The following is a 23,612-nucleotide window of genomic DNA, read 5'->3' on the forward strand; positions in this document are numbered from 1 at the left end:
TTTACCGGTCACAGACTATCAAGTGGCAGCAAACACTAGCCCTGCTTTTTTGTTTCCACCTAAGGACACATTACTGTAAACGCCCCATGTGACACTTTCTGTGGTGTTGTTTCAGTAGGTTAGTAGGGCCGAGATAAGTGTAATTATGGAAATCTCAGCAGGCCAGAGAAGTCTCTTGAGAGCTCGGGGATTACTTTAACTATGTGTGGATTAATTCCCATTTCCTCCATGAACTAAAACTCACAGTTCCTCACAGTTTGGGCTGTCATAAAGTCTTCACATATCCCCATTGGGAAAATCCACAGACGGGGCAGAAGTGAGGCCCTGCAGAAAGTACTAAGTGCTCTCGTTTGCATTGTAATGGAAGGAAACAGAGGGAAATGTGAAATGCAGTCTGGCTGCTTTCCTTCCTGAGGGTGTAACAAAGATTGATGGAGTTTATGTGTGTGTGTGTGTGCATAGCATATTGTACTTTATACTACAGGAAGGTCACCTGTCCACTTCACTACTGCAAAGAGAATAGAGGGCTGTTCACACTGTTCAAGACTACTGAGCTACAGGAATTATTTACAGTGTGTGAATGAAATGAGCTTTTACATCTAAATAAAAAGGTCTTACTAGGTGGGTGATGAATGGAGTGTTAAATAACATATGCTGTCTATAAAAGAGGTCCAGTGTCCTGGTTAGGTTTTCTGTGCTTACAATTGGTGCTGTGGATTATCACAGGTCTAAGATCAGACGGATAATCTTTTCAGTTCAAGTTTTCAATTTCACCTCTGCATTCCTGGTAGGTCCACCATTACAAATGTGTGTTGTGCTGACAAGCGTTGTTCAAAGCTACAGAACCTTATTTTAATTTCTGGACTAGATCCAAAAGGTATCAAGTGTGTCTGCCTGGATTTTGGCAAGCTATATAAAATTAATTAAGATGTTGTAGCTTGAGTATTTCTGGTCCCTAGAGGGTGAATATGAATGTTTTTGATGTTTTTAGTGACCCTTTCTGTAGTGCCGCTGCTGGACCAAAAATTGTTATAGTGTAATATCTCCCGGTGAACCTGCTCTAGTAGGAGCAGGGCAAATGTTAAGAGAGGAGAAGTTAAGACTTTCTTCCATCCATGGAGAAATTCATTTATAATTATAATAATTCAATTAAACAATTTAAAATAAAAACATAAAGCCAGGGTCTGTACCTTCTTTTAGAAACATTTTCAACAGCAATCAATATATGAAATGGTTTGATAAAATTGTATATACCTACCTATATAGGCCTACCTTTATACCTATATACCTGCATGCATTCTGCACATGCACTCATTGCACACGACCAGTCTTCCATAAGGCTAAAGCTAGCGAGCTTGTCTGCAGCCAGAATTTGAGGAACGGCTCAGCATCCTGTCCCAAGTTTTAACATTACCCAGCACGCAGCACACACCCACTGAGCCAAACAATGATACAGACCCTCTGCATTCAGAACTGTGCACCGCGACAGACTCATTTAATGAGTAAACCATACATCCATGGAGCTAACCCGTTAGCACAGAGCACAGCCTTTATATGACTGTGGCATTTATCAGCTTAGCAGCTTATTTGTCAGACTGAAAAGGCTGAGAGAGGTCGTCAGTCAGAAATGTGTACAGAACGGCCAAGGAGCCGTGGTGGCGGCGGCCACTCTTCTCATCACTATCATGGACAAAAGCCTGAAGGGAGGGGGAGGGATTTTTCGGTTTGATACTTCTAGACACTTCTGCCAGTTTCTCCAATTCTGCCTTTGGGAAAATGATGTGTGTAATTCTTTGCACATCATAATACTGCCCTGCTAAGCCAAAACACACACACACACACAGTACATATTTGGTCACAATTGAGTTAAGACCAGAATTTGACTTTTTAACATCTTTTCTTACCATAACAATTCTAATAATATGAAACGTGTCAATTTGTGGAGGAAAACCAGCAAAATGAGTTGAGTTGAGTTTGTTGCACCACACAAATGAGACCATAAGCTAATTCACTAGTGTTAACATTACAGAAAAAGAAGAATTTCTGACAGCGCTTATTGCCTGCGTGTTCCTCCTCGTGCCAGCATCTCGATGTGGAGACGTTCGGTTCCACATAAAGCTGCTAAAGCTTTGTGGAAGGTAATGAGTTTATTGCATTAATGAAAAACAAAAGTGTGTGCAATAGATGAGTGAGTAGCGTTTGTGGCATTTGTGGGCGTAGAGCAGTGAGATAATTAAAGATGTGCGAGCCTTCATGAGTGTGATGAAAAGTAGGTGGAATACAGCTTTAAAGGTGTTCTCAGACTAGGAATGTATATCAATTCTAAAATGGATGCAGATAATAACACCTTTTAGCTTTACATCCCCGGCAGATAAACAATAAACATGTTATCTTTCATGATTCCATAATTTTAGAACCAACATTTAACATTTATTATTATTTTTTGTATATACTGTACATGTATACATATATATATATTCCCTTTCTTTATTCCATATCCTATTTCTTCTTTTCTTTTTTACATATTTTTTTATATATTTATACTTCTGTATGTGTGAACTGCTGCTGACTGGGAATTTCCCCATTGTGGGATAAATAAAGGCTTATCTTATCTTATCTTATCTTATCTTAAACGGCTGGTTAACATAAACCTAAATAACATCATCATACGTAAACCGATGTTGCCGATTCTTTACACTCAGCGACCATCTGAAATCATCTGGTACCTTCCCCAGTGCTGCTCCTCTTTGCCCGTACTGCAGCCATTCACTCCCTGCTTGTTTCAGAGCCTCTTTTTTAGCTTTAAGATCAGCTCACTCCAACCGAACCGTTACGATCAGCGACTTTACTCACAGAGGCCAAGTCACCAGTTTGCATGGTGCTCATGTGTTCAACTTCGGGGGAACTCTGACAAGTAAACTCATCTGATTGATCGCAAACCATCTTGACAGAACTGACCTTTAACGAAAGTCTGAAAATGGAGAAAGCCATTACAGTAGCTGTGGCATTCTCTGAGTTTATATAACTTTGCCCGCTAAATGAGAGGCAGCACCACGCTTATTGATTATTGGTTGGTTTGGCTCATTTTTTCTGCTGTACTGTCCTAAAATAAACTGTTCCTACAGCCAGTATAGATTTAAATAGCTTCTCTCAGCCTTGAAACTGAAAGTAGGTAGTTCACGGTCATTGTTTCAAATGCAGTGCTGCAGACTACAGAGCCAAAACTGTAATAATCATAATAATTGTCAATGATAGTAATAAACACATTCCCCCCCGTGTTAAATATATACAACACAACGTGCCAATACAAACAGAGAAAAGCCAGATGCAGATGAAAGAGATTGAGACGGAAATAAATGTTGGAAGTTCCGAATTTTTAGGGACTAGAAAATGAGCGTTTCTCTCCGAAGATGAAAGAGGAATTGTAGCACCTCATATACTTCACAATTAAAGTGGCGCCGTTTTGTTGCAGCAGTACAAAACATCTTTGAACAAAACCACTTTTCATAAATTATGGACAGATACGTTGGAGAGCAAGGCAAGATTATTGTTATTAGGAAGGCTGGCAGTGCTGTCGTCTGTTGTTTGTGTACCGTAGAGGTTGAAACTAGACGTTATTGCTTTTCTTCCTTACAAAGCTCTCTCCGCGTTGAACATGAACATATGGTATTTATAAGTTTATGCAAAACAGGAAAGTGTTTTGCATGAGTCTCCATACTGAAGGTCTCGAGAAATACATGTGAGTGTAAATTACGTACAGGGTGATTGGAATCACTAATTTTATTGGTGTTTTTCTTCTTTTCTTTAGTAGCGGCTATTTGAACGCAGGGAGATGTATAGTACAGACAGTCATACAGTACGTCAGACGCTTGGTGGAATAGTTTTGGCCCCAAAAGAAGAAGAATTAAATGAATGAAACTAGTTGATGTCCTCACAGCGTTAAACAACAGGAAAGCATTCAGTCGTGACCATGTTTTCCCACTAATACCTTTTGATTCCCACTTTGTTTTCATGTCCTGAAAACCTCAGCTGACCTGAGATCATTAGTGAACAACAATGTGCTTATGATTTGGCTGCAAATGTTCTGGGAACTTTTCTTGGGGCCTTCTGCAGTTTGACTCGGTGGTGACATTGAATAGGTTTAAACTTCGGTTTGACTGCCTGCCTGACGGCCAGACAGATAATAAATGTCATAAAAGTCAGTGAAAGCATAAGAACGACTGCACGTGATTAAAAAACAAAGATGACCTGAATGGTTAGCATTGTTTTAACCAAGCTTTTCATAGATCTATAGTTACATGCATTCATTGTGATGTACAATATATCAAAGCAGTGTATGGATGACATGTCACGCTTTTCACTTATTTTGTTATCACAGCACATTTTCTTGCTTTTTGCATTTAGTCTCTACTGACTTTTGTTTAAACGTCACAAACATCATTTCCCTTCTGTAACTTACTTATTTCAACACAAAGCATCATCTTTTTCTAAACCTAGTCACGTCGATTTGGTGCCTAAACATGTCGTTTTTGTGCGTAGTTTAGTTTTGATGGCTAAAGCTAATGAAATTGCAACTATGTCCTGAATTTTTTCTCATTGCTTATGTATTATTACTAACTTCATGCAGAATGAGAATGAACACTTTACATGAAGGCAAACAGTGTTTGTGCACCATCCAGTGAGAGTCTTCTTTCCATTCTTCATTCGTTCCATTTATAGAATAATGGTTTTGCCTTTGTGTAAGGTGTGTGATTCAATCTGGTCCAGTTACATTACTTTTCACAGTTTAACAAATTGGAAGTATAAAAATGAATCAGGGTCAGTATTTGAAACTTAATGATGCACTAAATCTAGGCTGAAGGAGTCATATTTCTGCTAAATTAAATCATTACACCTTCAGCATGCAGTATAACCGGCCCAAGCATGTTAACATATGCCCCCTCACGCACACACATAGCGCTGCTCTTCTGTTGAGGGGTTAGCTGCTCTCAGCCAGCAGTCACCTCTAATCTTGGTATGTTTCAGTGGGATGTCAGGGAGGGAATCTTGTGGTATGGCTCAGACCAGATCTCTGACCTGAGAGGGTGACAGAGGCCAGCCCTCCCTGCAGCTGTCACGTCTTATTACCTGCAGCGCACCAGGCTGCTGGGCACAGCCGCAACGCACACTGCTAAACGGCTCACCCCAAGTCTCTCTTTTATCTGTACAGAGATAAGTGTGTGTGTGTGTGTGTGTGTGTGTGTGTGTGTGTGTGTGTGTGTGTGTGTGTGTGTGTGTGTGTGTGTGTGTGTGTGTGTGTGTGTGTGTGTGCTCTTAAGACAGGGCCAAAGGTATCAACTGTGACTTTCACAGCACAGCTGGAGCAACACAAACTGGCAATGGCACAAGATCAGAAGCTTGCTTTTTGTTTTTTTTGAATGGAGAAACTGTAGCTATATGTTGATGCTGTATGGAAAGTGTATGTGTATAACTACAGCAAGGCAATTCAAAGTGACATATCACACGTGAAGTGACAGTAAAAACCAGGTATACAAATCAGAATCAGAATCAGAATCAGAATTCCTTTAATAATCCCCAGGGGGAAATTGCTTTTTGTTACACACAGCTCCAAAAGAATAAGAATCAACTTCAAACACGAAAGTAATAATAGTAATAATAATAATAATGATACAAATAATACCACTACTACTAATAATAACATATAACAACATGTACACTCAGAGTGAGGAGCTGTATTATATAATAATAATAATAATAATAATACAAATAATACCACTGCTACTTTTTTCCCCCATCTGCATGGCCTTAACCCCTTTATGGATGTACAGTGAACTCACACATCCCTCCAATAACTACAATTCACATCATCTTTCATCTGTTTTGATCACCTTAAAGCTCACACCAGTCTGGACCTCGCTGTGTGCGCATTCTTCGTTCATCCAAGCAGATGAGGTCAAAATGAAGCAGTACGTGTGAATTAAAGGTAAACACAACTTTCTCAAGGAGAAAAAGTTTGATTGAAGGAACGTTCTGACATTCTGGGAAATACGTCTGTTCGGTCTCTTAGCAGGAGTTTTATTAGAAGATCAACAACACTTTCATCTTTTTTTACATTAATCGGCTTCAGGCATCCCAGGCAGCTTAGATAGCTGTCTGGTATTGTGAAAGTCAAGTATAAATGCAAACAAGAAGTAAGATTGAAGATTGAGACGTAATCTATTCCGATGTTGAAAAGATGCATCCGTCCCTCTAAGCTGAATAGTATTTATTTATTCCACCAGAATGGAACTACAGGTCCTGTTTTGCAGAACTGACAGATGATCAATTTACATTTATACTGGCCTTTGAAAAGGAGAAAAAAAAGCCCTAATACCCCCAAATCTGTCCTGTTTTTATGTGGTATTCAGTTAGCTGGCAAGCTGAGGAGGAGGAGGAGGAGGAATATAAGGAACTCAAGATGAAACTGATGTAGTATTCTCATTTTACCGGTTTAAAGAAAAGTAAGCAAACAAGCTCTTTGAATTATGTGGCTGATGCAATTTAACGATTGTGATATGAGGTTTGTCTGTTTGTACTGCTTTCATCATCCTCATCATCATCACAGTTTCACAGACTGTGAAACATGTTTTTGCGTCCACCTCCATTTCAGAGTCTTTTCCAGTTGTGTTTTAGCTCTCAAGCAACAAAAAGTTTTAGGAATTTTCCTGTTTTAACTGAATTTGACAGACTACACGGATGAAACTCGCTCGCTTATATAAACCCTCTTAGAATTACATAATATGAAAACTGCCTGTCGTTTTGCTTGAGATATGGGGTCCTCCTTTCCCTCCCTTCCCTTCAGCGACAACAACAGACATGACAGTTTAGGAGCAGTCCCGTGCTACCTCTCCTTGTTTGCTATGGCTCGTGTTATCGTCAAGGTCACGCTTTAACCAAAAAACGCTGTGCGCGCAGGCCGGGTCTCACAGCCAGAAGTGAGAGCTGCAGATGAGGAGCAGGGCTCACACCATACATAATGGATGAGAGAGGTTTACTCTCCCGAGAAGGAGCGCAGACCTAACGCCTCTAGGCTGGGCATGCGTATGCACGCTGCACACCAGAAACAAAGCGAGCTGAGTAGAAACACGAGAATGAGTGAGGAGAAGGAGCAGGGAAGGGAAACAACTCTGCTGCCAAATGGTGTGATTTCTAAAAGACTTTGATCCCCGCTGTGGCAGACAGGCTGCTGGCTCCCTGCTGTAATGTGGGCAGCCGCTGACCCAGCTCCGCTGTTGGCAGTGGCACTTTGTTCTGATTGGATCAACCTCCACTGTTGCAACCGGCACAGATCAAAGAACAGAGAAAAGACACAAATGAGCTGAAGTTTCAGGTTTGTGCTGGTTGCCAGGAAAATAATTTAGATTGATGCTGATGCTAAAGTATGTGTTTGTGTCCTCAGATATCGACGAGTGTGCGGAGGGCCTGATTGAGTGCCACAACCGCTCCCGCTGTGTCAACCTGCCCGGCTGGTACCACTGTGAATGCAGAAGTGGTTTCCATGACAATGGCTCCTACCTGCTCGATGGGAGCTCCTGCATTGGTGAGGATATAGTGAATTGAAAACATCCTTATCACTTCTTGAAATATCAGCTCCTTGGCCTCTGCATGCCCACCGCCTAGCTACTGTAGACTAGTTTCCTCTCTTCCTCTCTCTCTCAATTACTCAGGAACTCTGAACACTGTCACTGCCTTGCTTCCCCTTCAAGTATCTTTTATCTGTGGTGTCCTGTATGAATGCTTGATTGCCATTCTTTGTCTCATTTATCCTCATTTTGAAAATTGACGGTGGAGACATTAGGCACAGCCTGTGGTGGAACGTATGGGAGCATGTGTGTTTGCTCTAACATACCATCCAGCGGGCTCACAAGGAGGCTAATCAGAGGTCTTCTCACCGGCGCAGCTTGAGATCAAATGCACCATGCAGTGCGAAACAACCACAAATACACAACCCTTAATGAGAAATTCATGAGGAGCACACATCAGCCTTGCAATGCTTGAGATGTCTGCGTGGCCTCTCTCATGCACTAGCTCACACAGAGAAATACCCGACACCAACACTGGGTCAAAATACAGTGTCGGTGATACACAGGACAGGAAAGTGCAGTGAAAGTCTTAACTCTGCAATCAGCTCACATTTGCACTGTTTATATGGATGATCACACAATGACACAGCAAAGCAGCCTGCATTTTACAATATGTTTGCATGGTAACGATCTGTGTACAGTATTTGCCACCGCTTTGTTTTCCCCCCCCAATATTCAGGCATGATTTTGATGATTTATAATACAGCGGCTCACAAGCAAGCAGCAATTATAGAGCAAAAATTGAAAACAAGGGGAAAGAAATCGATAAAAATTTCAGCAGAGTTTACTCCAGCATTGACGCTGCTACTCTTGGTCCCACACCCACATATTGGTTCTGCTACTCTGTCAGATGAAAGTTGAGGCAGCTGTGAAGAGCTGAAATTAACGTTTGATAGACCTGTTTGATTTGATTGCAGCACTGTGTTAAAGGAGAACTCTGGTGGTGTTAAATCTGGGCCCCTTTATTTATTATTTTCCTTGTTTTTGCCACCAACGGTCTCAGAGTGTTACAGTATAACTCCCATGTACAATTAATGTTTGGGAGTCTGGTGGCTTTGAACCGAGATATATATTATCTCATTAAACAGAAAGCAAATAAACTGTATTGTTGTCAGACACTTCAAATAACAATCCGAGCCTGTCGGTGGCAACACGCACACACAGCCGGCACATATGTTTCTGTACCTACCAGTCATTCCAAACCCAAATTGTGTAAAAAAACAAAAAAAATAGAGCTCAGGTTCAAAACCACTGCAGTTATCCTTCCATTTCTTGTCCATACTGGTGTAACAGTTTGATTGCTGGTTTCTGATTGAGTCATTGAAACGTCACTTGTTAAGAGAAGAAAAAGATTACTATGGTTGTAAATCTCTTAACAAGGCTTTAGTCCCCAGTAAGCACTGATTTGGTGATTTGAATTTTGTTAAAAAAGTTGAACTTTTTAGACAGAATTTAAATGCCTAGGTGTAGTTATAATCTGCTTTATATCATAATATAGTCATTTAAATACTGTTGGTCACCATCTTAGTTTGGCGTGATACCATTTGCCTATTGCAATAAGCACAAGTACAGCTGTACATTACCTGAACACCCCGATTTTCAGCGGCTCAGCATGTTATAGATGACATTCTGCCTTAATGAGAGCAGCAGCTCTGAATATATAAATATCACTCAACAAATCCAAGACTCCACTTTTATTACTGCCTATTTTTACACCAGTGAAAAGTTGTAATGGATGCGGCAAACAGGACCGCTTGGCTGAGCGAAACGCTTGCTTTCACTTAACCTTTAAATCTAAATGCTATATCAGCGGTCTTGCTTGATTCATTTACTTCTAGGGGAGGGGGGGGGGTGATGTACGATTTCAGCACACTCCCCCAGAGAGCAGTTTTACTCAAATTCTTAAGAAAGGTGATTGACAGACAAACTCTATATGTCAGACTTTACGCTATGAATTGAACATCTTTACAGGGAGAATCAGTCTTTCACCCCTGTGACTTTGTATTCTCTCTCACAGTGAGACATACTTTTGGCTCCTCATCCAATTAGTGATTTTAAATATTTTAATTCAGTCACCTATAGGCCAAGATAACCTCTACTGCAAAATATAATTAACGTTTTACTATTAATAAATCTCTGGCACTCGTGACTTAGTGAGGATGATGGTTCAAGAGATTATTTCACACAAAACTATATCTAAGGATTCAGACTTCAGGCACAGGAGCTGTGAGCTGGTACTGTAAACCCAGTTTTCCCTCGGTGTTAAATCTACGATAACGGGTATATAGATAATTCACAGGTATAGATAAAAAGAATTCATCTATTCATAATGAACTCTGCTTTAAGTTCTCTTCTCTTGACAGACGACAGACCAGGGTGGTAGTCTTTAGGCTGGCTTCGGTTTTGAAGTCTGTGAAGCACACATACTGCACCAGTTTTCACTCGGGTGGTGTCATCACAGGCTAAAACGCATGCCATCAGCATGATTTAAAAGTTGTTATTATTGCATTAAAATATCGACACATTACTCATATCTGCAGCAAACGACTCAAACAGAGACGTTAGTCACATCAGTCACAAGTCTAATTGGACATTAACTTGTTTGCGCTCTGAGATCAGACGCTTTCAACACACATATTCATGACTTGAAGTGTGATTCATACAATGTGATTAAAGCACTTATTTGCATACCATTGAGAGATTGCATTAATGACTTTGCTTTTCTAGACCATAAATACAAGCTTGTGTCATATATATATATATACATGTGCGTTGTGTATGTGTGCCACTTCTTTACCAGACAGGTGCACGTAGCTTTGACAGTATATCTGCCACCTTTTCTCCCTGAGCTACATCGAATTAGGCCGAGCAGCCAGCAGGGGAAATAAGTAGGAAAGACAGTTTAACAGGATTTTTTCCCCTCCACAATATCCCTCCAACAGCCTCTCATGAGGCAACCTAACAGAAAGTAGCATTTTGTAATAAGAGAGCCAGCTCAGGTTGGTGCACGCTGGCCAAGAGTATGCGATGACCATGCAGGAAATAGCAGTTAGCATTAGGGACGATATTTACTGAGACAGCAGAGGATAATGTTTTGAGAAAGAAGAAAAGCTCTTTGTCTGTCTGTATTCTTATATTAAAGGCTGGCAAAGAGGTTAGGGCTTTTTCTTTTCTGCTTTTCTGTTAAAAGGGATAACAGGAACAACACAAAACTATACGCACAGATTTCAGTTAAGCTTTCAGATGCAAATGAACAGCTGAGAAGCATCACTTTCACATCAAAAAGTCTAAAGGGGGTGGCAGTGGGTTGAAATCTGGCTCAGAGATCAGGTGGCAGTATCCTGTGCCGTAAAAAAAGAGGTTGGTGAAAGTGTGGTGAATTAGTGTCCTGTGGAAGAAGCCTTCCCCTTCAAGGATATGTTCTGTTTTTCAAATAAACTGAGCACTTTGTTGTAGTGTCGCCGTTAATTCATGTCTGGCTCACGCAGCGACGGGCTGTGCTACTTTTAAAGTGTCCTGCTGAGTATCTGGAGGTCTTTTATCTGTGAGTGACTAAACGCACTCTCCCAGTTTTGGCAAGAGAGGACTAGTCCCAAATTGTCTGTTCATGCAGACCCTTCACACGTGTCCATGAAGTCTTTTTCTTCCTCCTGTGGAAAATATGTACAGATAAGCAGTGTAGTCATACAAATTAGACTGAGCACTAGACACTATTATAATAGTACCTTCCCTGCTGCATCATACATTTTCAATGGGGCTGTATTTTGTTTGTATACTAACAATTTTTCATTGTTTAATATTGTTAAATCATGACGGTTTCAATTTATAAGAGCACCTACTGTAGTGGATGCCAGGTTGTCTTGGAATATGAAAAGTAAAGCTCAAGAACAGGTTTAATTTTTTCATTAGCATTGGCTCACTGTGCTGTTGTACGTTATTTTGTTTGGTCTCATACTTGGTTTCGTTGTGTTGCACTCTTTGTTGCAGTGCGATGTGGTGACTTGACCATTCTGCGTTTCCCTACGTTATGTTCCGTTGCATACTGTGTTCACTCCCTTCGCTTTATTGCTCTGAGTGAGAGCTGCATGGGCTGCATTTCAAAATCCGTTTACTATGCTTCAGGGATAGACAGGTGGGCTTTAATAAACAGCTTGTGCATAAAGATGGGGATAATACACCATAAACTCCCACTGTCTCCCTTCACGATTGTGGGTGTGTGTGTCATTTTCTCTCTCTGTGATGTGCATGACCTTTCCATACGGGCTGCCTGGAGATATACAAAAGAAATATAATTTAAATACTAAAATACTGAGCTTTCTGAGGCCCTCTAATTGCCAACATCTGTCGGAGGGATTTATTTGTTGTGTGTGTGTGTGTGTGTGTGTGTGCCTGTGTCAGTGTGTGTTATCGTGTACGTACGCTGCAGGATTAGTGCTTTCATGTGTAACAGCACATGTAGGTGTGAGTGTAAGTTTTTCATACAGTTGGCGCTGCTCCGCGGGTTTCTCCGAAGGGCTTTTGTGTTTGGTTCTAAGGATGTCTTTCACAGCCTACATGTAAGAGTACGCTTCATCTGTGAGCGGCAGCTTGTGGCTGAATGTGGCGAATGTAGCATGAAGAGTATTAATCCTTCACCGGCAGAGGTACAGTATGTCTGTCTGGCTGATGGGGATTTCATTTAGTGTATGCAAATAGACTGTCGCAGGCACAATGCATTCTTGGCTGAGCTGTTTTCCTCTCTCTGTAGTCAGTCAACTTGATACTGCAACCAATTACAATGTGTTTTCAGCACTGTCACAGTGTGCTGCTGTGGCTAGTGGGGCCACAGCATCAGCCAAGCCTCACATGCACCCAGAATGCCATTCATCATTCTCCTCTGGACAAAAGTCAAATGTATCTGCATGTAACGTAGCATGGTGTGCACAGTGTGATTTAGGTAGCAATGAATCAACTTACTTTTGGAGTCTGGGCCAATTTTGAATGAATTTAGCAACTATGGTGCTGTGTTTTGGTCGTGATTTGAATTAATTCCTGAGGTTTATCACCCATTATCTGAGGCATCCTCTACAGCACTTTGCTATTAGGAACTGAGACCATCGTGATTGTAACAAAGATAAACAGCATACAAAAAACTACAGTCTGTTTAATTTGGTTTTGTTCGTATCTGTAAAATTCAGCAAAACAGTCTTCTAAAGGAATTTCTTCAAGCTTCTTAGCTGTAATCTCCGCCGTCTAAAGCCTGACTTTTTTTTTTACTAATTTGGGTCATTACAGATGTTTGAGTGAGGTTTCCTCACTTCTAAATCCAAGAGTTCAGTTATCGCGCTGGCTCTCCATAGCAAAGTACGCCGCATGTAATTTGATAGCTGGAACACACACCGAATGTGCTGAACAGACAGAAGTAGTTAAACCTCAGAAGCTTGGCTGTGACAATCTGCGTGATTCAAATTTGAATAAGTGATAAAAAATGACTGCTAATGAAGAGTGGCATATATGATGAGTTTCCACTGGTGACTGGGCTTACAAACAATAGGTTGAATGCCCGTTGGCGTTTTGCCTTTGTGATGTTAAGCGCAGTGGCTCTGAAGGTGATTGTGCACTTAAATGAAAGCTGAGCCAAGTCCGACGTGTCATAAAATGTCTATCTTACTGAGGATTAACTCTTTAGGTTGCCTGATGGAAATGTCCCTTAGCAGGGAGGTGTGGAAATGAATCGTTTTACAGTTTTTAAGTCCCTCTGATTTTACCATCTCCGTTAACTGTGTAGAAAGTAAATTGACTTGTGGACTGTGCTGCTCACAGTGGGAAAGCGTGGTTAGAGTTAATCGCACAAACCAAAAAAACGAATTCCAGTTTTAGTTTTTGTACAATTTTTCTGCTATGCAACACTTGTGGCGTGCTGTCTGTGTCGTGTGGGTGTGATCGATGTCTGTAGGCAGCAGGTGCTGGCAGGGGAGAACAGCGCTACTGTAGAAAGGACTTTGGTCTTTTTCTCTCTGAACAGCTCACATTTAGTGAGGATAAAGAGAGTTAAATGTCATGGCTTGATAAAAGGTAGGGACAGACTTTAGGCACCCCATTTCCTGTGCCCTGCAGTAAAGAAAAGTGGATGAAAATGCCGTCTGTCCTCCCTGTTCATGTTGGGTCTTTTGGCCTGTAGACAGGAAAAGTGAGAAAGATGCTGACTGAGCAGATGTCTCATTCCTTTGATGGTTCAACGGACTCTACTAAGAGAATATATAGGCTCTGATTGATGTGACTGAAGCTTGAATGCCTGTATATATGCAAGGTATATTGTTTGCACCTTGTCTGTTACCTAATTTTTCAAATTAAAATGAATGAAATTTCATTTTATTTTGAATTTGAATTAATCATAACAGAAAAAAAAAATACATCTGCTCTCCCTTAAATATAGGGAATGAAAAAGACAGCGAATGTTGTGATTAATTTTCTAAACCTGAAATTTAAAAGTACATCCATCTCATATGTGTACTGTTGATTTAGCGCTGCATTACAGAGGAGGATGTGTGTAACACTACGGAGAGAAGGAACGCTACACTCTTCATCTGTGGAAATTGATACAGTAGATTAAAGACACCTCCACACTAAAACACAGCTGCACCCCGCTGCTAATACCGCGGGAGCCCCTGCTTAACCGACCACAACAACCTTTAATTTCAGTTTCTACCACTACAGTCAATGAATGCTATTCATTTGAAGGAATGATTAAAGTGACCTGAGGGCTGAAATAATAATTTGTGCACAACTCAAATTATTACAAATGTTACACCTAATACCTGCTGGGCTCCATAGTAATGTGAGGAAATAGAAAATTTAATTAAAAAGTAAAGGTGAACCACATTAGTTAGTTAAGATAAACATTTCGCTGGGAGAGAGTGCAACGTGTACGGTGATGCATGTGCTTGGTCCAACACTACAGCTCTGAATGAAGATGGAAGGATTTCATGGTAAAAACGTTGCCAGTAAATTATTTAATCCGACATTAATTGTTGTATTTGGCAAGAAAATGTGTGAGCTATTGTGTGTGTGTGTGTGTGTGTGTAAACTGTTATTGTGAGAAATTATTCTCTTATTCTACAAATAAGTCTTGGGGTCTGTGGCTTCACAAAAGCTCTGTTCTTCCTCTTAAATGCTTCAGCATAATTTAGCCAATTTTACACAATAAAATGGTCTAAAATGGACAAAAGTATGATGTGGATCAGAAATTATTAGATTCTACAGGACATACTAAAATCTATTGAGTCAACATCCAATCCTTTTGTGTTGTTTAATGCCACAACTTCCACATCATTTGAGGTAAACGATACAAATGGATGGTTTGTTCTGATGCTAAGCAAAAAAAAAAAAAGAGAATATAATAGAATATAACAAAATATATTCATAGATAATTGTCCAAAAACACAATTCTCATACATTTGTCCAACAAATGACATGTCAGCATTCATTTACTGTGGCTCACATTTTGTCTTCCAGACATTGATGAGTGCAGTTTGCAGACACACACCTGCTGGAATGACAGTGTGTGTGTGAACCTCCCGGGAGGCTACGACTGCGTGTGCACGACCGGTCCGGGCTGCAGCGGCGACTGCCCACAGGAGGAGGGAATCAGGCGCAATGGAGAAGACTGGAAACCCAGCTTTGACCGCTGCGCTATATGTTCCTGCAAGGTACAGAAGATGAACACACACACATACAAATTCACTGCACGTAATGCTGGTGTTCACAAACTTAAAGGATATCTGGTATTTTTAGATCTAAGCTCTATTTTGGGTTCAAAATGACTGCTAGGTACAAAAGCTTTTAGACTTGGACCAATAAAGAATAGGCTGCGGACAGCTACAATGGCTGTAATGTAATCCTTCGGGGCAATTGCTCCAGATCAAAGTATGTCCCCTAAAAGTGCTTGTTTTTCAGACTCAGACTGTTGTTTAAAATGTTTGACAACAGAAAAGATCCCTACAGTGACAGACTTGTTGCTTTTTGTCCAACCAGAAACAGCTGTTAGCACATATCACTCAGTTCAAAGCCACCAGACTTCTTTGACAAAAATAGCATTTTAAATGGTAGTCGCTGGTCTACCCCTGTATCAGTTACTTTGTTTGTGATCTTGTCTGAATTTGCTGTTTTAAAGAGTTCGTTTGGATCAAACAATAATTACGTGACACACAAACTATGTAATTGAGGCAGCAGTTATCAAGGCAGTGTCAACGTCTGCAAGGTAAAATTGCTGTTTTTGTCAATGAAGTGTGGTGAATAGCACGATACACCGAGTGGTTCTGGTTAAACAAAAGGCCGCTTACGGGCCCGTCTCTCTAGGGATCCTTTTTGTAATGTTGTTAGACACTTTAAATAATAATCTAAGCCAGTCAGTAGCAAAAACAAGCACTTATAATGGGCATACTTTGATCGGGCACAATGGCCCCAAGGATTACACTGTAGCCTTTATAATCCATTCACTGCTTTTTCTAGGCTGCCAGCTGGGGCGAAATGGTTCAAAAATACAGGACTGATCTATTCTCAGGGTTTTCATCGTAGCTGTGACATCAAACTCCATAGCTTCCTGTATTTAAGGTGTTGATGTATAGTTTTAGTGAAGAAAAAAATCTGTCAAAGATGTGTACGAATAAATATGCAGTATGTTTAATTGATCTTTAATGTGACAACAACCTCCAATTTCTGCAAAGGAGCAAAATACAGACTTTTAACTGCCACCTTTAAAGTCTCAAACGTGCGAGTGAGTATCACTCACCAATCATCAGAACAACCCAGAAAGGTGAAAGAGAGAACACAGAGAGGATGATGCAAGATATCTATGACATTACTTCAGTCCTAGACTACACTCCCTGATTTTTGCAGATCAATTTATTTTATTTTACCTGTATGAAATACCTCCGATATTGTAGAAAATCCATGAGCAGTGGGGAGCCCGCTGACTTAAAGCCTCCCACCACAGTCAGTGTTACAACACTACTGTACATGCACAAAGACAGACACGCAAACAATGAGCGGTGACAGCTGGGACTGGCTCCAAGAGATGAACTGGCTCAGAGACATGGCTAACAAAGAGAACAAGAAAAGACAAAGACTGAGTGTGGGAGAGAAACAGGATGAGCTGGATGAATTAACAATGAACAGAAGACTCTGAGAAGGGGAATGAAACAAAGAGAGAGATGCACTGGTAGGAGATATGGAGCACCTGGGAATCTCTTTCTCTTTCTTCTGATTCCTTTTTCTCTCTTTAATTTCAACAGATGAATACAGTCTTTTTTTTTTTTACCTTAAAGGATAATTCTGGTATGTTACGACTTTGTAGTTTTGTCTATCAATGGACAAGCTGGGTATTAATCTTCCTGTAAATCAGTTTGACCAAAGCCTGTGTGATTCTCTGACTGCCCATGCTTTTTGGCCCTTTACATGTCCGTTTAGCCAGGTCGCCAAATTCCAAGATCTCAGCCATTAACTAAAATGGTATCATAAATGAGAGACGCGATTGCCAAAACTACAAAATATATGACCCCAGTTGGTAATTACCAGGAATGATTTCTTGTTTCACTAATCTCTCTCCTGTCTCATCTTCCCTTACACCTCTGCTGCACATGTAATTAACTGTCTGGAGTCGATTCAGCTAACATTTATATGGATAGTTATGACACAAACACAAAAATATCCGTTCATCACTCTTGCTTTAGGAGACCAAATTAAGCATCATACAGGGGTCAAGTGAAGGAAAAACACCTCAGTGCTCCCATCTGTTTGTCATTAGCCTGTGTTACATCCCGTCAAATATTTGTGGCAGCTTAACAACTCATTTCTGTGCTCAGGAGGTGGTGCAGTGTGGCTGCAGGAAGGCGAGATATTGATCAGATTTGTCTTTGGGAAGGTGAGGCTCAGTGAGTGAGATTAATATGAAACAGCCACGGAGGCTTATTTGGAATAAAATGGCAGCCGTGAGCAGCGGTTGTAATGATGGTTCATTGGCTCATAAAATTCTAAATTGGCCACCAGGACGTTTCATACAAACTCCCCTGGTTAAGACCAAGGGGGCACTATGTCAAATTCTATGATACTAGTACAAGGTGAGCACATGTTGGTAAATACATCCATTTTACTTCCATTTCCCAGAGTTCACTGTAACAGCCTATATCTGGTGATTGACATTGTATTGCCGACATGCTGGTTCAGTGACTTACATTATATCTATACCTCCGTCCTTCCTTCCTTCCTTCTCTCCATCCCTCTGCAATAAGTTAATTTGTCACATAAACTGAACTCTGGCAGTCGGTCCTTCATCAGCCACATTTCCATTACAGTTTAGAGTTGTTTTGCTGACATTTTTATTATTTTACAAGCATATTGATTAAGTGTTTGCAGCCCATTTATTATGTGTTAACAGTTACTTTGTGGCTGAACTTTAAACCCATTTTAATCACTGTATGCACAGCAGGGCGATCAGGTCAGCTTTGTGTCCGTGTTTGCTGAATAGTGTTCGTTATTCGCAGAGTCACATTCCTTCTCAAGTTAATAACAAATTAACTGTAGCGTCTATGATACATTTCATGGCAGTTGCCAGTGAATATAAGCATTTACATACATTCACAAGGGAATTTCATGAAACAACAGCTGTGTGACACTCTGCTCACATTAGAGTCGTTCAGGATGCTATTGGGATCCACTGGCCTGCTGGTTTTTCAGACGTGGGATACCTAATAAATGTAAACAGGCAGTGTTTTTGGTTCCAAGGACCATGGCTTTAAAAAAAAACAAAAAAAAAAACACTGACCTGGTGACTGTGAGGCAGCCACAAAGTCTCTGTGGTTTGTGATGAAGCAGAGAGAAATTGGAAGAAACAAGGGTCAGGAAGTACAGATTTGTGGTAAACACACAATAAACTGTGGATTGGTTTGCTGAACATGGGTGGCTGTCGACTAAAGCCAGACAGGGCAAATGATAAAGATAGAGGTGCATGAGAGGAAGGTGACAGTAGGCAGAGCCAGAAAGAATTTGTAGAAACTCACCAGCACATGACACCAAAAGGTGGAAACTTAAGGACAAAGTTCAGCTTTCACCACCTTCCACCTTTAAAAGAAACGAAAGGAGAAAGTGCTTTAAATTACAGAATTAGATTTGGAGTTGTACAGAAATGCCTCGGCTAGGACCAAAACACTGAAATCAAACTAAATTAAATTAAATCAAATTACCATCAGAAAAAAATACCCAGGAGAGAAAAACCTAATTCAACAACTGTGCTGAAAACAAGCTATGCCTATCAATTAAAGAGAATGTCATCTGCAGTTAGCAAATTCATCATAAAGTTGTTGCCATCAAAGTTCACATAAAATAGCAATATAATGATGTTGTTTTGGTTTGCGCAACAGCGCAGCATTAGCATGCATGCTCTGTCTTTTTCCTGTCATTAAAATGAACAGTCTGCCTTCATGCATCCTGCCAGCACGGTGCAATTGACAGTAATTTCCCAGCAAGTCCAGGGACGTATCCGTAAAGACCAAAGCCGTCTGTATTGGTGCCCTGGGACTCGGCGGTTACTGTAGCAGGACAATATGCATCGATAAAACATTGGCTCTGTATTGGCCTTTTAATGATATGCAGAATGATTTTATGGCCCCCATACATTTTCTAACAGCCATTTTATGTAACATTTTTACATCTCCATTACACTCCTGTCCCCGGGCCAGACAGTGCTGGCTGTGGTGAGTAAAATGGACCATAAAGTTTTCCCCTGGTAGAGACGGAGCACCAGGGACACGGCGGCAGGGGAGGCTCCCACATCTAGCTTGACTTTGCTTTCCGGCCCAGACACCAAACTTCTATCACATGCTAAATTCATTCACGGCTCTAATAAATTGCTGTCAGAAAATGGAGATTTGAGAGTTGCTACAATGCATTAAAATCTTCGGTGGGTATGCTGATGTTAAATGATCTGCCTAAATGACCCAGTGTGCAAAAATATTTAACTAGCTCTCCCCAAAGGCGTCCGTGACAGGTGTGCAGATATGCACCTTGATCACATCCTAAAGTCCTGCTATTGATATGCTTTATATATTCATGCTCTGCCGAGATTCAGTAGCTTGCCACTTTCATTGCCAAAAAAGAAAGGCAGTCATTTGCTGTTCTCGCAAGGATTTTACTCCTTTCAGAGATGAAAAGGCTCAAACAACATTCAGGGCATCACAGAATCCTAAAACCCTTCACTGTAACCAGACTGATAAAAGCTTTCACTTCTAACAGTTGTTGAACACAGGGTGATTCACCTCTTCAGTGATTATGAAACTCTGAAAAAGTGCATCACAGTCCACAATATGCGACATGTGATGTTGAAGACTTTGTTTGCTCTACTTCTTAGAAGTCAGCTGCATGTGTCGGGGATTCTATCATGACCTTTGTGCCCCCTGACCGCTGTTACCTCTGTCGTGCAGGACGGGCAGACGTACTGCAGGAGGAGACCCTGTGACTGTGGAGACCCAGACGAGGAGCTGTTCTGCTGTCCCGGCTGTGACAACAGGCCCAGCAGCCAGTGCCTGGACCAGAGCGGACGCACCCTGTACCGCAGTGGAGCGTCCTGGCTGTACGGCTGTCAGCAGTGCCGCTGCATGGTGCGTACACAGAAGCACAGATGCACTCGCATGAAAGCTGCATATGTTTTGCCAACTGAAATGAAAGCTGACCTTCAGAGTAAACCCCTGAATATGGTTGAACAGGTTTGTTAGAAGAAACAGTTGACATCAAAAACACAGAATCTCCTCATCGACATCAAGTATGGAGCTGCGCTTTGTTTGATACCTGACTCTAATCTGCTGCTCGGCTGTGTGTGAGCAAGTGTTTGTGAAGGGCTCAGATAATTACCACCTCTCTAATTAGAGATGTGGCAACAAATCAGAGTGTTTGCTTTAACTGCAGTTGCCAGATCAGCTGATTTACACACAAAAACAAACACAGTAGCATTATGTCATTTCTCTTTCTTTCTTTTTCACCTGTGTCTCTACAGGAGGGGGAGGTAGACTGCTGGCCTCTGGTTTGCCCCGTGTTGATGTGTGAGTACACTGCGGTGGCGGAGGGCGAGTGTTGCCCGCGCTGCGTCACAGACCCCTGCCTGGCCGACAACCTGTTGTATGACATCCGACAGACATGCCAGGACCCCGCAGGCGTCGTCCGCCTCAGCGGAGACACGTGGCATATGCCGAACTCACCCTGTACCACCTGCAAGTGTAAGGTAGGCCAAAGCAGCAACAACTGGATTGAGCGTTTACTTTTTTATGCAGTGTTTGTTTGAATTAACCCCGCTGTTGCTAATACATTATATCCTTAATGTTCTCAGGAATACTTACCGCTTAGTTTGCCTGTCTTTGAGGTCTAATAGTGCTTTACTTCATCAGTTGTTTGTCCATCCTTGCAGCTGGTTTTGGGATGCAGTTACAGAAACAGCAGTTGAGATACAATTCATGTTTATGTCCATTTTTTTTTTCACATTTTCTCAGTACCTTCACAATGTTACAGGTAATTATAGGCATTACAGACTATTGGTACCAAAGAAATTTGTGGAAACTGTGAGTTTATCTAACGTGTGTTGGTGGATATGCAATGCCTGCCTGTCTTTCTTCAAGCATAAATGTAAAAAAATCTGAAAACTCCACTGTCAAAGATGATGAAACATGCATTTAATCTTAAAAGAACAAAATATGCAGATCACTGAGCTGGCAACATGTCAGTATAACTCAGATCATCTCCACACATCCGAATTTAAATTGGCCAAAAGAAGCAAATCAAATATATGGGCCTAAACCATAGTGAACATCACATGACAGGTTATTTTGAAGTGGTTACACTAACTGCCAGCCGCAGCAGCTGGTGCTCTTACTCACACAGTGGTCACAGCAAGAGGTTATTGCTCATGTCAACTGTTACAGCTCACACCTGCTGTACCTCTGCTCTGTGATTGGTTGGTCACTCATAATACGAGCCCCCGTGCTGTATCATTGTTGGTAAAGATGTAATTTGCCTCTGACCGGCAGGGGACCTTGCTCTCTGGACAGCCAAAGCCGAGGCCCCCCCCCATGGTCGGAGGGCACAGGCTCCATTACCCTAGTCATAGTTAGATAGATAGATAGAAATACTTCATTGATCCCCGGGGGGGAAATTCTGGTTATCAATGGTTCTTGCTTTTTAAGGGTCAGCTCAGCCATATTCTAAACACAGTGTAACGTATTCTGGGGCGTCGGCCAAGGCATATAGATATTGGTCATTGGAAGTCTTAGTTTTATAGGGATTATTTTTAGTAGAGAGCAGTTCCAATGAAAAGTGACACAGTGACAGGTCCCAAATAACTGGGACCTTGTCTGTGGAAAGACATATTGCTGTTCAAATTCACAAATTTGTCACTGCTTGGAGCCACACATCCTAAATTCTGTTCAGCTCCAATGAGCTGGAGTGGCAGCATAAATCTCAGAGATGGATATTTGAAAAACCCTAGCAGATGATCCCGATACTAAATGACTGGATGCCACCGGTGGTAGGGGCCAAAATACAGTAATTTTGTAATGCGTGAATGATATTGTAGACATAATGTTAACATCGCAAACTCCCTTTTTGTTAATTCTCTATATTTTTGACTGATTATGGCCAGCCAGGCTCTGAATCGTGTCATTACATGCAACATGTATAACATATTATAATACACTACAGTATATCTAATCCTCTCTCTCTTCTTTCCCGTCTTTTCATGTTGCGCTGCTCAGAATGGGAATGTTTGCTGCTCGGTGGATCTCGACTGCCTTCAGAACAACTGAAGCTCTCCTCCCCCTGTCCTCCTCTCTTCCTTTCACTACGGGACTGCCACGCCTTCTCCTCCATCTGACGACTCCCCCTTGGATACATAAAACAGACTCACGCGCACACATGTGCATGCCAGCGTGTGCACAGAGAATACAAACACACTGGACAGACTGGGGTGTTGAGGCTGTGCTTTTATGCCGTAGCTCTGTCAAAAAAACAGTGAGTGAGTGAGGTAGAGTGTGAGTGTGTGTGCGTGGGGCTCAGGTGGAGACTGAGGCCATAGTCACCACAGTCACTGTGTTGTGCTTGTGTCATTGTGTTGGTTCCATTTCACTACATGTCTTAAGGAAACCTATTTAGCATATCAGACCCCAAAACAGAGACAAACAGCTGAATATTATGAGTTGTCATTAAGAAGAGGATTCGCAGCTGGGGCTCCAGTTGTTTACATTGCTTAAATGTAGACTCACTACTGATTGGCCACAGAGGAAGCCAACATGACCATCCATCTATCATTGCAGTAAACAAAAGTAATACACCCACATTTTGTCTGATGTTCTGTGGAGCAGCAGCATGATGTGACCAGGATGTGGTTCATTGGAGAGGTAGTAGGATACAGCTGTTATTTCAGCCAATCTTTTTTTTACTTTGTACACTTCACCCAAACCTTTGAGACGTCCCACTTTCTGCATTCTGAAGCTTTTTGTAACCTTCTGAAACAGACAATCTGACAAGCAGACCCACTTCAGGCAGCAACTGGCCAGGTATGTGGAGGGTGAAAGATTTGAACTTCTCTCTAGAGTTTGGTTGTCCGCCATTATATACGTTTGTCCCATTCATTGCGTCAGGTCCCAGCTAGTCAGATGACGTGTACTTACTCACCCGTGGGTCACATCCATCAGAAGATCCAGGCTCACAATCTGCACGTAGCTGTCGTCGGTCCTGCTGAGCTCCTGACACTTCTGTCTCCAACACTTGACTTGACGTCGACTGCCAGATAGCTAGTAAGACAACAGCGACGATATTAAAAGCGTGTAGAAACGGTGTGAAACAGATTCCTGCACCAGCCGTAGCTGTTGACTCAACTGTTGACTGCAGAGCTCATGGTGGGTCAAACACCTCTGGCTTCTCCCACGGGTCCTCAGCTCTGAACCATATGGCGCACACAGAGTGCGGGAGAGA

General features: G+C 41.5%; 1 protein-coding gene across 1 annotated transcript in view; it reads left to right on the forward strand.

Annotated features, from left to right (window-relative positions):
• Positions 1 to 22,444, forward strand: part of LOC139201062 (protein kinase C-binding protein NELL1-like) — a 216,079-nt gene extending 193,635 nt beyond the window's left edge. The window contains exons 16-20 of the mRNA XM_070830283.1: positions 7,439 to 7,579; positions 15,117 to 15,310; positions 20,078 to 20,254; positions 20,647 to 20,871; positions 22,394 to 22,444. Coding sequence (XP_070686384.1) covers positions 7,439 to 7,579; positions 15,117 to 15,310; positions 20,078 to 20,254; positions 20,647 to 20,871; positions 22,394 to 22,444 — 788 coding nt within the window. The remainder of the gene's footprint in view (positions 1 to 7,438; positions 7,580 to 15,116; positions 15,311 to 20,077; positions 20,255 to 20,646; positions 20,872 to 22,393) is intronic.
• Positions 22,445 to 23,612: the final 1,168 nt, after the last annotated feature.

This window comes from Pempheris klunzingeri, chromosome 1 (assembly GCF_042242105.1).
Source record: "Pempheris klunzingeri isolate RE-2024b chromosome 1, fPemKlu1.hap1, whole genome shotgun sequence".
Taxonomy (NCBI): Eukaryota; Metazoa; Chordata; class Actinopteri; order Acropomatiformes; family Pempheridae; genus Pempheris; species Pempheris klunzingeri.